The sequence below is a fragment of the Leucopleurus acutus genome (genome assembly GCF_964270905.1).
Source record: "Leucopleurus acutus genome assembly, chromosome: 12".
Classification (NCBI taxonomy): domain Eukaryota; kingdom Metazoa; phylum Chordata; class Mammalia; order Artiodactyla; family Delphinidae; genus Leucopleurus; species Leucopleurus acutus.
The window spans coordinates 73,114,614-73,129,087 of NC_139154.1; the positions used below are offsets into that span (position 1 = coordinate 73,114,614).

At 35.7% G+C, this 14,474-nt stretch overlaps 1 protein-coding gene across 1 annotated transcript in view; it reads right to left on the bottom strand.

The window, feature by feature from the left end:
• The window catches only part of PSME4 (proteasome activator subunit 4), a gene marked incomplete at its 5' end in the record, with an annotated part of 101,217 nt that overhangs the window by 44,960 nt on the left and 41,783 nt on the right, over nt 1–14,474 (bottom strand). The window contains 9 exons of the mRNA XM_082852302.1: nt 2,880–2,944; nt 3,704–3,793; nt 4,468–4,654; nt 7,356–7,621; nt 8,423–8,515; nt 10,661–10,783; nt 11,971–12,045; nt 12,649–12,712; nt 14,057–14,206. Coding sequence (XP_082708428.1) covers nt 2,880–2,944; nt 3,704–3,793; nt 4,468–4,654; nt 7,356–7,621; nt 8,423–8,515; nt 10,661–10,783; nt 11,971–12,045; nt 12,649–12,712; nt 14,057–14,206 — 1,113 coding nt within the window. The remainder of the gene's footprint in view (nt 1–2,879; nt 2,945–3,703; nt 3,794–4,467; nt 4,655–7,355; nt 7,622–8,422; nt 8,516–10,660; nt 10,784–11,970; nt 12,046–12,648; nt 12,713–14,056; nt 14,207–14,474) is intronic.

Consider the following 14,474-nt stretch of genomic DNA (forward strand, 5'->3'; position numbering starts at 1 on the left):
GGAGCTCAGGTTCAATCCCTGGTCAGGGAACTAGATCCCACATGCCACAACTAAGAGTTTGCATGCAGCAACTAAGAGTTCACATGCCACAACTAAAGATCCCGCACACCACAACTAAGACCCAGTGCAGACAAATAAATAAATATTTTTTTAAAAAAGAACTTCCCAGCCAAGCTGTAACAGTTTTTTTTGTTTGTTGGTTTATTTTTTTAATTTTTGGCTGCATTGGGTCTTCATTGCTGCGTGCGGGTTTTCTCTAGTTGTGGCAAGCGGGGGCTACTCTTCGTTGCGGTGCGCGGGCTTCTCATCGTGGTGGCTTCTCTTGTTGCAGAGCACGGGCTCCAGGTGCACGGGCTTCAGTAGTTGTGACCCGCGGGCTCTAGAGCTCAGGCTCAGCAGTTGTGGTGCACGGGCTTAGCTGCTCTGTGGCATGTGGGATCCTCCTGGACCAGGGCTCAAACCCGTGTCCCCTGCATTGGCAGGCGGATTCTTAATCACTGCGCCACCAGGGAAGTCCCTGTAACAGTTTTTGCCTGGCCATCAAAGAAACATGAAGTCTTGTGTTATCCTGTTGGAAGATTATGCATTTTCTTTTGACTATTTCTGGATACTTTTTGTCGAGTGCTGCTTTCAGTTGGTCTAATTGGGAGCAGTACTTGTTGGAATTAATCATTTCGTTTTCTGGAAGGAGCTCATAATAGAGGACTCTCTTCCAATCCCACCATATACACAACATCACCTTCTCTGGATGAAGACCAGCCTTTGGTGTGGTTGGTGGTGGTTCATTTCACTTGCCCCACAATCTCTTTTGTTCCACATTATTGTACAGTATCCTTTCATCGTCCATCACAATTTGTTTTAAAAGTGGAACGTTTTGGGCTTCCCTGGTGGCACAGTGGTTGAGAGTCCGCCTGCCAAGGCAGGGGACGCGGGTTCGTGCCCCAGTCCGGGAAGATCCCACATGCCGCGGAGCGGCTGGGCCCGTGAGCCATGGCCGCTGAGCCTGCGCGTCAGGAGCCTGTGCTCCACAACGGGAGAGGCCACAACAGTGAGAGGCCCGTGAAAAAAAAATAAATAAAAAAAATAGAAGTGGAACGTTTTCATTACATTTAAGTAGAGAATTGCATGTGGAAATATGGTCAAGAAGGTTTTTTTCGCTTAACTTATGTGGAACCCAAACATCAAAGTGATGAACACAACCGAGCTAATGCAAATGATTTTCAACACTTGATCTGGATATTTTGAGTATGTCGGCTGTCCCCCGCATGGTATAACATTGACTGTTCTCAATTAATGTTTTGATTTGACTGCTATCAACTTCAACTGGTCTACCCAACCATGGAGCACTGTCCAGAGAGAAATCTCCAGCAACTTCGCAAACCACTTTTTTTCAAAAAATTTTTTAAATTGGAGTATAATTGCTTTATAATGTTGTGTTAGTTTCTGCTGTACAATGAAGTGAATCAGCTATTATATCCTCATATCCCCTCCCTCTTGGGCCTCCCCCCAGCCCACATCCCACCCATCTAGGTCGTCACAGAGCACCAAGCTGAGCTCAGCATGTTCCCACTAGCTATCTATTTTCCTGTGGTAATGTATATATGTCAGTCCTAATCTCCCAATTCGTCCCACCCTCCCCTTCCTGCCCTGTGTCCACCTGTTCGTTCTCTACATCTGCGTCTCCATTCCTGCCCTGCAAATAAGTTCATCTGTACCATTTTTCTAGATTTCACATATATGCGTTAGTATACAATATTTGTTTTTCTCTTTCTGGCTTACTTCACTCTAGACTCTAGGTCCATCCACATCTCTACAAATGACCCAATTTCATTCCTTTTTACGGCTGAGTAATATTCCACTGTATATATGTGCCACATCTTCTTTATCCATTCATCTGTCATTGGACATTTAGGTTGTTTCCATGTCCTAGCTATTGCAAATAGTGCTGCAATGAACATTGGGGAACATGTGTCCCTTTGAATTATAGTTTTCTCAGGGTACATGCCCAGTAGTGGGATTGCTGGGTCATAAGGTAGTTCTATTTTTAGTTTTTTAAGAAACCGCCATACAGTTCTCCACAGTGGCTGTAACTATTTACATTCCCACCAACAGTGCAAGAGGGTTCCACTTTCTCCACACCCTCTCCAGCATTTATTGTTTGATGATGGCCATTCTGACTGGTGTGAGGTGATACCTCATTATAGTTTTGATTTGCATTTCTCTAATAATTGGAGATGTTGAGCTTCCTTTCATGTGCCCCTTGGCCATCTGTATGTCCTCCTTGGAAAGGTGTCTATTTAGGTCTTCCACCCATTTTCTGATTGGGTTGTAATTGTTTTTTTGATATTGAGCTCTATGAGCTGTTTATATATTTTGGAGATTAATCCTTTGTCTGTTCCTTCGTTTGCAAAGATTTTCTCCCATTCTGAGGGCTGTCTTTTTGTCTTTGCAAACTACTTTTGACATGTTCGATCAGTCACAGCACCTTCTCCATACACTGCACAAATCTTTTTTTTGCATTTCAGTTGCGTTTTTACCTTTCTTGAAATAATACAGCATAATATGCCAAAAATGTTGCTTTTTTCTTCCACCTTCAATATTAAAATGGCTACACAAAAATTCACCAATTTTTTATAAGTCTTTTTCTAAATGCACCCCAATATGACAGCTGTCACATACAATCTAACAAAATTGTTTCGAATGAAGTTAAAGACAACTAAGTATTACTAGAGCCATCTTATGGAAATAAACAAACGAACCTTTTGGCCAACCCAATAATTAAATACAGGTTGCAATGCAAAACGAGGCTAAAGTTGCTGGGACAGGACATCACTATTTTTGAATGTCAGATAAAGGAGATATCTGGGGTACTTGCTCACCTGTCCATAAACTGTAAGACGAAATCCTCAAATTCAGCTGTGGCAGAACAAAGTTCTCGCTCCACCTGTAACATGTCAATGTGGAGAAAATTTTAAAATAGTCTTTGATTTTTTTCTCTGAACAAAACTCAATTGTAGTCTACAAAATGTTTCTAACACTTCATTATTACATTGAGCACTGAGAAACAGCACCATAATCCCGTATCAATTTAGAATAACTCATCTACTTTCCAGGAACCAAAATAAGAAGTAATTAACATATTTTGTAAGGGCCCAAAACAGAAGTCAGGCAGCCATTTTTTAAAAAATCAATAACAGTTTTCAAACTGCTGGTGTATGTGTAAAGGATTATCTCTCACTACTTAAACGTCTAAATGCCAAAAGTCAGGTAGTAAAATACCTGTAATAAAGAAAATTGTTCTGAAAAAAACCCAGACAGTAATGAAGAAAATTTCTCTTCATTAGATGCCAATCCCCTTAACAGATTTATTCCTAACATAAGATGGAAAAACAAAATGCCACCACCTTTGCTTAACAAAACATTAAAAAGTGACAAAACACTGAAATACACCTTTACACGTCACTTGTTTACTAAAATAGCCTATTTTTGACCACCCCCTTTGGTGGGTGCTCTGCAGATTATTTTATCAATGATGACCTCCATTTATATCGTTCTGGTCACAAAACAGTGGTCACAAAACAGTAATTTTAACTTATGAGCACCTCTGCAAAGTTGCTTTTAAACTATCAAATATTACTATGCCTATACAGTAAGAATCAGAACTCAGCTAACCAATCCTTTTACAACCAGAAAGCATCCTTACTTCTGTGAGGTCATTTCTTTCTTGTAGTACAGATGAACAATCTACTAAAGGCACCAGGGTGGAAAATGTTGCTATAAATTGGAATGTGATCTATGGGAAGATACAAAAGATCTAATATTAATTACATAACTCTAGTTCCAAAATACATGTATACCATAAACTACAATAAAGTACCAAATAAATTATTCTGAGGGAAATTCCACAACAATTTTTCTGAAAGTTTATTTGGTTTAAGCACAAAGTTCTGCAATCTTTTGTCATTGAGAAGTTACTGTGCCTCCCACCAAAAATATAACATTAGCTAAGAGTAAATAGAAAATGCTAATGCAGAAGCTAGAGACCAGGGAAGAGGGAAAGTGAACGATATTGTAAGTCAGAAGGTGTGTGTATAAGGGGAATCTGGCATTTCACACCCAGTAATTTTTATTATGTTCCTTGTGACAAGTGCAGACAAACGGAAGCACAAGTGATCATATGCTATCATTTTTAATGTATCTGCTTAAGGAAGACAGGAGATACGTAATGAGCTTTAAAACACCATATGATCATAAATGCACACGTTATGGGAAATTACTAAGGAAGACCTTACATAGGTCAACTAACTGTCCACAGACCTAAACTTGAGCATCTACAGATATAACTCTGCTACCATTAACAAATTTTACACTTTACTATGTTCTAAAGAATATTTGAAGAAAAAGTAATAAGATATCCATTTACATAATTATAACTTAGATACAAAACAGAATCATAAACATGCTCACCATGCATTTACTAAAGTCATTTGGATCCACCCCAGGCAATGCTCTCATCAACAGAGGTAGCATGTGTGTTGGACCTTCAGGAAACCACTTGCCCCCTGATACCAAACTGCGGGCTACTCCAATTACACAACTTAATGTAGCTGTGAGCTGGTGAGGTTCTGTTAAAGTCTCTAGTGCAGGATATGTTCTATAGTTTGAAAACAGAATTTAAAAAATTTTCCATCACAGATAAACATACATACACATTAAACATACTAAATTCATAAACTGCATTTTGGATTAAAGGTTTATAGCTGGCACAGTATTTTGAGTGAATATTTGCTCTCAAAGTGAACAGAATCACACAAATAAAGGAAAGGTACATGTTTCCCCAACTCCCTGCCACCTTACCACCTTCCTCCATGCCAATTCCACACTGAAAAGTAATATTAGCTGGTAGATTTTTGCATTCTTTCAGCATCTTAATCCATTTCCACATTCCAATAGGACTGCATCTAATCTAACAGTCAGTGATTATTAGAATTCAGGAATAACAAGTTACAACTACTCCACTCTTCCCTTTTACGGGAAAAAATAATCTTACTAAAATGCTGAAGGGTCTATTTTATACTTTTAAAAAGACTGTATTTTAAAGTTGGAAATCAGCTATCAGAAACATAAGAGAATATGCCTGAGACTAGAGTGAATAAAACAGGGGGAATAAGACAAACGCAATCTTTGATCACGAGCCAAGAACACTCACTCTATGGCTCAGTGATTTCACTTTTGAGAATCTATCCTATAGGGGGAAAAAAAATCCAAAATACAGTCAGTTTAAATTCCTCTTATACAGAAAAGATAAGTAATAAGGAAATTTAATTATAAATAAGTAGGAAAAAAGAAGGATTTCTAACTAGGATTAAAAAAAAAAAATCAAACCTATGCTTATTTTAAAAGATGAATGAAACAAACCAAAAACTCCAGCAGAGGCTGTCTTCAGGAGATGCAAAACTAAGTGCCCCAAATTTTTTTTCTACATTTTTACTTTTAAGAGACTTTTGCTTGGGGACTTCCCTGGTGGTCCAGCAATTAAGACTCTGCGCTCCCAATGCAGAGGGCCCGGCTTTGATCCCTGGTCAGAGAACTAGATCCTGCATGTCTCAACTAAGAGCCCACATGCCGCAACGAAGATACCGTGTGCTGCAACTAAAAAGACCCCACGTGGCCAAATAAATATATATTTTTTAAAAAAGACTTTTGCTTGGAAATTCTCTGGCAGTCCAATGGTTAGGACTCGGCACTTTCACTGCCATGACCCAGGTTCAATCCCCGATCGGGGAACTAAGATCCTGCAAGCCGTGTACTGCGGCCAAAAAAAAAAAAAAAAGAGAAGAAAAAGAAAACAAAAAACAAAAACCCGTCAAAAAAAAGGTAGCAATGCCACTTCTAAACAGGACAAAATTACAAATGAGTCTCAAAAATGTCATTGTATTGACAATTTTGTTAAATATTTATCTTGGCCAAGCATACAAACAGAATATGCTGGTATTAAATTTGTCCAAAATTTGAGAACTAAAGAAAAATGTGATGGATAATTGTATTTGTATTTATAAGCTTTCTTCGTTCTACTAAATACTTATCTCACCAGTCATAATTCATCAGCTGGAAAACATTAAAATAAGGCAAAACAAAGGGAAAGTAAAGAAACACCAACACCTCAGAGTTCAAAATTTTGACTATGCAAACAACTGAAGTCCCCCCTTAGAGGCAAGTCTCTCCTCTCCAAAGAGCATCAAGGGACTTGCCACTGACTGATAGCTTCTGCTACCATGTGGAGGTCAAGTAGCAAAGAACATTGAAGGCTGAAGACAGAGTAGAAACTGCCTAACTTCCCCATTCCATTTCCTAATTAAGTTGTACATGCTGGAAGTTTCAAGGCCCCAAGATGTATACATAAAAAAACAGGGGAGGCTGGGAAAGTGAAGTACAACTTAAATAGTTATGGCAAAGAGACAGGGCAAGATAGTACAAGCAACTCAAATTACAAATAATGGAGCCCCATTTTGGTGAAGATCTTTAACAGGATACCCTTTGCCAAGTAAATGTCACCAATTTTCTTGTCTCAACAGTTAGAAAATAAGCTGTCATCTGTATTCTGCCAGTAAGGACCTTGGGCAAATCTGAGTTTTAAGAAACTCAAACTGTTAGATCCTTCTGGGCTCCAAAATCTAACATTCTTCTTCTACTTTTGACAAAGCCATTTAGAGAGGAATCATAAAGCTGAAGTTCAGGGAGCAAAGGAATGAATAACAGACAGCTTAAGCAATCTGCTCCTGAACACTCAAGACAACTGAGAGTGGCTCTCTCCTACGAAGCACACCAGGTCTACACTGTGACAGTGATGAGGCAAATGGAGAACTACTTTTGTTACTATTTCAACATACAAAACAACGAATGCAGTAAAATCAACACTGTGGAAATACACACAAGGTTATACAATATATGAAAATAATACAGGCAACCAAATTTTCTTGTCTATCATTGAGCCTGAGAAATAGAAATGCAAAATCACATTCACTGCCATGTTCTCAATATTTAGTGACACTCACATTTTGTGAAAAAACAGCCAGAGCTTTATTTATGAGCAAAAACTTGAGTAGCTAAAATGTGCAAATAATTCAAAATATTTTATTTTATCCGTTTCATATCAATTTTCTTTTCTCTCCAATAAACCTTTATCAAGTTACCAATCATTAGGTTAAAATGTCTTGTCTCCTCTAGGAACAGGAATAAGCACAAAGATAGCAAAACAGAAGCCACAGAAAAGAAAAGAAAGCCAAGCACAAAAGTATAGAGAATAACAGTAGCCACAGCTGAGGCTTCAACGAAACAAGTAAAGCTATACTTACCTTTCAAGTACAGGGGGTATTACTAACTCCGGTCTCATGAGTGCAAGATTCTGCAGAGCCTGGGCTGCTTCTAAACTACCAGTTTTGCTAAACATAGCCAAGAGGACAGGTTGAATAATGCATTGTACAAAGTCTGTAACATCTTGATCAGTAAGCTTATGGCTATCAGGCACAGGAGTTAACCAAGAAGGCTTCTTGTATCTTTCACGATGTAATCTTCTAACAACACTGTTTGGCAACCGCTGAAGTAGTTTCATTAACTTGTTCTGGGGACACAGAAGCAAAAGGTCCTAGGTAGGTTCTAGTTCCCCTATAGATATTCATAGTTCCTCTCTACCCTCCCAAGTAAAGATTTTTAAAATAACAGCTTGTATAATCATTCTTTTTTTGACTACAACCTTTTTATTTTTAAAATTTTATTGAAGTATAGTTGATTTACAACTATACTGTGTTGATTTACAACACAGTGTGGTGTGTTAATTTCTGCTGTACAGCAAAGTGACTCAGTTATACATATATATATTCTTTTTCACATTCTTTTCACATACATTGTGGTTTTCACAGGACATTGAATATAGTTCCCTGTGCTATACAGTAGGACCTTGCTGTTTAACAGCTTGTATAATCTTATTACAAAGACCTGTATGGCCTAACTAGATAGAATAAAATACTCTTATCAATTAATCATTGATAATAATTAATAAAGATGTGTTCAAATTTCAGTTTTAATTTCTAGCACCACATGAATCTTCCATTACGTGAAAAGCCATTTTAACCAGGCAACTTAAAAACAAACAAATAAACAAACAAAAAACACTAACATGATAAAACTGAAGAGATGATTCCATGGGTTTGTGGTAACATACCAGTTACCACACTAGTATTATCTTTATTTCTATATGTTCTGTGAACACAGTAACTTAATGTAAACTTGATCATTGACATATAGCCAAATCTTAGACAAAGGACAGAAAATGTATCATAGGTTAAACAATAGGCAATAGTTACATGTGACCATATCTTAAAAAATTCCAAACCCTAAGAGTAAAAAAATGAACATTACTCACCAGCCAGCGGCCATTATTTGAAGGATGGTAAAAAGATGTGATGCTGTTAAACAAACCAGCCAAATGTTTTTGCACTAGCTTACTTGGTCCACCCTGTTCAGATAAAAGAGCAAAAATATCAGTACCCACGTTATCTGTAAAACTGAAGGGGTTAACAGGCCCAGGCCTATATACAGATCTCTTAACGTGGCTTATATTCATCCTGCTGGCAAAAATCAATTCTACCTCTAAATAAAAGTCAAAAACAATTCCCGGATGAACTTCATACAAATCAATCCAAGACAGTCTACTAAAAATAAGGGCAAATTAATTAATTAATTAATTAAATTAAAATAAAAAATAAGGGCAACTTACTGAAACCAAATCAGAAAATGGAAAAGGTACCTTTCAATTTAGAATAACAATATCTTTTACTCTTTGCAGTTAAATAATTTTTCTCACTAAGATTACCATCTTAAAATAACCAACTGTGGCAACAGTAAGCATAAAAAGCATTCCTTAAAAGATTCAAGAAGTGAAGAAGTTCTCACAGCAGGAAATAAGGAGGTGAGAGTTACATAAGTGCATTCAAATATTTTATTATTACTTCTAAATGTTTCAAGTGATTAGACCTGTTATATGTGACTATATTGTGATTCAAAAAAGAAAAAAAAAATTTTCCCTTAATCTGTTACCAAAACAGCCAACCAAACAACCACAGAACCTGGGCTGCAGGATGGGGGTGGGGGAGGGGGTGGCGGGGGAGGGGGGGCCAGGGGAGGGGGGCGGCGGCAATGAGGAAAAGGCTGGCAATCATCTTATCAAGTTGAACCACCCTGGGAATAAAGGACTACAACTTGGCCTTGAAACCTCCTATCTGTCTCAAGATGATCTTCTTTCAAGAAACAGCACAGATTTATAATGCATGCAAATGTCAAATCACTGTGTCATATACCCAAAACTAACATAGTATTATATGTCAATTATATTTCAAGTAAAAAAAGAATCAGCACAAACCTAAGGCAGAATATCGAGTTACATAAGGAACATGTCTTTCTGCTGAAATAAAATCCACATTCACGTTTCCCAATTTAGTACAGGGCAACTACTGAGACCATAATTCCATAGCAAAATACCAATAAAATTTTCAAAATTCTAACATAATAATTAGCACTGTTGATTTTTAAATTATATTAAATATTCATATTTAACACAAAATGAAACTGCCAATGAGAACAACTGTGTGAGAAACAGCAACATTAAAATAAGGCTGATACCAATCACGATCTAATTCTGTGGCTCCTAAAAAACAAGTTCTAACTCATTGCTTACGTAAAATACTAAATATCTGTATGTTTTTGCTGTTGTTGAATATCAGAAAGAAAATGGGATTTTCCCTCTGTTTAATAAAATAACAAAAAAAAAAAAAGAGGAGGTTGAGATTTTCTTTTCTTTTAATCTTACAATGAAATTTAAGAGCTAAACTTCTCACAACCATTCTGTCTTTTTGACAGAAACAGCCAACCGAGCTGTATAACCTGGGAGAAAATAGCAAACACAGAACAATATCAAATATCAAATGCAGAATAATTCAAAAAGGAGATAACTGTAGAAGCAATATGAATGACAATTCAGAAAATTACAGTATATATTTGGAAGATGACAGTCAGTAAAATAATCCTTCATACTTCTCCCTTCACTAAGATTACTTGGTCAATAAGCTTTGTGTTCAATATGATGTTTTATGTGAAACACTGACAATAAATGCATTAATATTGAGCATATGCAGAACACTGAGTTCAAATCTACCTTTATCATTATCAATTTGACTTGGGAAAGTTCTTTTACCCATGACTCTGGTTCTTGGTCTGTAAAACTATTACAAACATTCTGAATCTCTTAAAACTCTAACTGCTTCCCCACCCCCCCAAATTAAACTATAATTGACCTATAGTACTGTTAGTTCCAGTGTATTACATAGTGGTTCCATATTTCTATATATTACAAAATGATCACAATAATCAAAACTCTGAACTTTTGACCCTTACTTTCAAGGTCCATTACTTAAGGAGATTTATAAATGGTACATTATGACTATATTCTGAGTCTGAGAAACATAAGCTTACTCCATCAGAAATATCCAAGAATCAAGTGACCAAATAAGCCACTAATCTAGAATTATGTGATTATGTAGAATTTTTATGTGGTTAACACAAAATTTACATAAACTATATAAACCAAAGATAATGTATTACAAACCATCATGGCGGTGATCCATATTACAGCATGTCCTATATCATAAGCATTTGTTAAAAATCTTGGGACTAACACTTGACTGCTTCCCACTGGGAGGTTCAGGCTTCTCAGAATTCTTGTAAATATCTTTTAAAAGAAAAAAAGAAGAATTAATAAATATTTATAGATATCAAATAACTCATTAACCTAAGTGTTACACATTAGTGTTACTATATTGAATATATATTCTCATTTGATTGGTTTTTAAGCAAAATGACATACTGTTTAGTAATTTGCTTTATTCCTTAGGAATTTCATATAAGTATCTGTACACTTTCTTTAATGACACTCTGAGGTCACAGGCATGTGACAATGAAGCACCCATATCCATGTACTCCAAAATTGGCAAATGAGACTTAGTTAAACATAAAAAGGCAAAATGTAGATAACTGTAGTTCAATGTGAAATATTTTGACTACTTTCTGCCTCCCTAAATGCACATAAAATTATTTTTCCCATGCTCTCATTCCAAGCCAAGGATGCACAAAACACAAATATCTTCTGGCCGATTACTCTCCCTCTCAAAATTTTACCATTGACTTTATCCCCTAAGAATCTGCATTTTAATCTGTCATTTAATAACTGTATTTTAATACAATTAGATTTATTTTTTAAATCTGTCGTTAAATATGTCAGATATGGCAGGGCTAAAGACTGGGGAAATTTACTTTTCCTTCTTAGTTTCTATTGGCCAGCAACAGAGAAAGACAGCACAAGCAAAGGCAATCAGAGCATATGCCTTCTGCTGCTCCCCAGCTCTGCTCTACTGTCAGTGTGCACATCAGAACCACCCGGATGCCCCGTAACAGCCTTCTTGAAGCTCGATGATTCTACAGCAGGTGAAACAATACCAAATATGCAATAATGCACCTAGAGACATTTTCTAGCTTTACTTACTCTAGGAAAGTATACAATGTGATTTTAAAAGTGGGGAACACTCTAGAAGAACAATCAAATACAATACACAAAATTCGTTGGAAGGGATGAATGTATGACACCCTGAATAATAGTTTTAGTACTTTCTAAATTACTTACTCTGAAACTTACAGTTCATGTCCTGCATAGGTAAGACAAAATAATCAAACATTTATGATAACTTGATATGATCCAATTACTTTTTGAAAATAAACGATCTATCCTTTAAATTACTTATGTTTTTACTAACAGTCAAAAAATATTTTATGTGGTGCTAGAAATAAGAATACAAAACACACTTCTTAAAGACATAAAGATGATGTCAGTACTATTGTATATGTTCAAATGTTCTTAATTACCTTTGGTACATAAGGATCCCAATCTATGTACCCTATATTATCTGTAGCCAATCGAGCAAAGAGATTTACTAGTTGCTGAAAGTAAACAAAAAAAAAGACGGTTAATACATTTGTTGTTTCTAAGGGTCACAGTCACACCCCTTATCCATTTATTCTTTTCAGAACAATCACTATGGGCACAACTGAATTTAATATTTGATTTATGACTCAGTTTTTTCAAATCTCCAAATTTAAGTTCTGATTCTCGTCACCCATTTAAAAATCAATTGCACTTGAAATGCTTATTAAAAAAGGGAAATGACAAAGCATCATCCACAATGCAAAGAGAAAAATAAGTTTTAATCAAACACACATGTAGAAAACATCCACCAGGTGTCCAGCGCCATGCAAGTAAGGGTACAAAAGGAAATAAACAACAGGGTTTTACTCTTCATGCATTTCACAGTACATGTATATACTTTCAGATATTGATAAAACCAAAATAAAGAATATTTTGAAAATAAAGAATATAACCAAAATGAATATCCTAGTTCTCTTAGAATACAGCAAATAAAATTCTAAAAAACTGACTACAACACTGCTAATAGCCAATTCTAAGGAACTGAAGTTACTTATCAAATGATCCGATATAGTTACTTCCAAACTAAAAAGTATATTAAGAAAAAATGGGATACTCACCCCCTCCCACTGTGGGAGATTTTGCACTGAAACCCAAAGGCCAATTAATTCATCAAACCAAAGTCTGAAGAAGAAAAATGTTGTTAGGAATAGCAAGTGATTTATAGCAAGTGGTTCAAAGCCAGGTATCCTTTGTATTTTTTTAATCTATTATTCTTACTGATAACTACACAACCTAGGAAAAAAACACTGAAAGTTACAAACTTAATGGAAAAAGAACTACTTTTGTCTGAATATTCCCCTTTCAATTTATTTATGCTAAAAAGAATAATCTCATCAAATTTCTACTTCATTGTTAAATAATTGTCTACCCCTATCTAACACTGTTCACAAGTTTCTCCTTCCTCTCCCTACCTTTTTGCTTTAATGCTTTCCTGTTACTACCTGTTCCTGCAACTCTCCCTTACTCTCTTTTAACATGCCAACTAGTAATTACACCATTAACTAGCACTATGGTAAATGCTCCATAAAAGAAATGAGCCACAAAGTGTTAGGAGTAATTAAATTATAGTGGTGGAAACTCTCAAATTAAAGAAACATTGGATTGGCCAAAAAGTAACATCTTACAGAAAAACCCGAATGAACTTTTTGGCCAACCCAACAGAAGCGATTATAGGGGCAAGAAAACATCTGAATATTATTAACCAATCTTTACAAATGTCAAAGAAATTACAAGTTTTTAATTAAAATTAAAATTTCACAAACATACAGCTAGATACAAAATTTCTGATTTGACTGAAATAAAAGATTTGACATCTAGCTACAGAAAACATGCTGGGGGAGTGGGAGGGCTAAGCATGAACCCATAATATACTGATAATTACTATGATCCTTCCAGTCTTTTCCTCATACCTTTTACTTTTTTCATAAAAGTACAACCTAAATATTTTCATTCTTGGGTTTATGATATACCTGTAGTCATCCAAGAAAAAAACAGTTCTTAAAAACAGTGAAAAGACTAGAACAAGTTAAAAAAAAAAAAAAGACCAAAGAAAAACTATGCTACACATGATGAGAGTTAAAACCAAGGTTTAGAAAAACACTTTTCCCTTCCCTAAACTCTATGCAATTTAACATTTCCACCACTGCCTATTTATTGAAATTTTCAACCCCTTTTTGTACTTATTATTCTTTCTCTCCCAATATCTTAAATTAAAGCCCACATCTTACTTGGCTTGACATACAAGTGTTATTTTCTCTTTATTTGCAATCCTATATTTAACTGTTTTAGCCTTCACATACACACTTCAAGTATAAGAAACGTAATGGCTGAGTTGGTAAATTTTTTACTTATTATTGCTTTAATAGTTTGTAATGTATATACATACATACATATATATGTGTATATATATATGTATGTATTCCCTACTATATTCTAGAATTTGTCAAGATATACATATATACTTACTTAAAACCTTTATGATGAAGTTCTGGAGAAAGGGAGGTAGGAAGAAATATTTCAAAATAAGTGATGGCCTTTTGCATCGTTACATCAAAAGGGCACATTAATGGCCGCCATTCTTCTAGCATCTCAGCTGTGGCATCTGCTGGAAAATAACTAATAAAGAAGGTTTTCATGTATCTGATCATTGGCTAAATGCTCTACATCATTATATGACTGACAAAAAAGGAGGAGGAGGTGAAGATACTAATGAGATAATATCACACACTATCAATGTGTGTGATATTACCTACAAGAAACACACATTTTTACAACTCTAAAATAAATAGCCTATCACACTTAGATAAGATAAATTTTCTCATCTGTGGACTTGGGAAAATGTTACTGAGTTGGTCAAAGAGTTCGTTTGGGTTTTTCTGTAAGA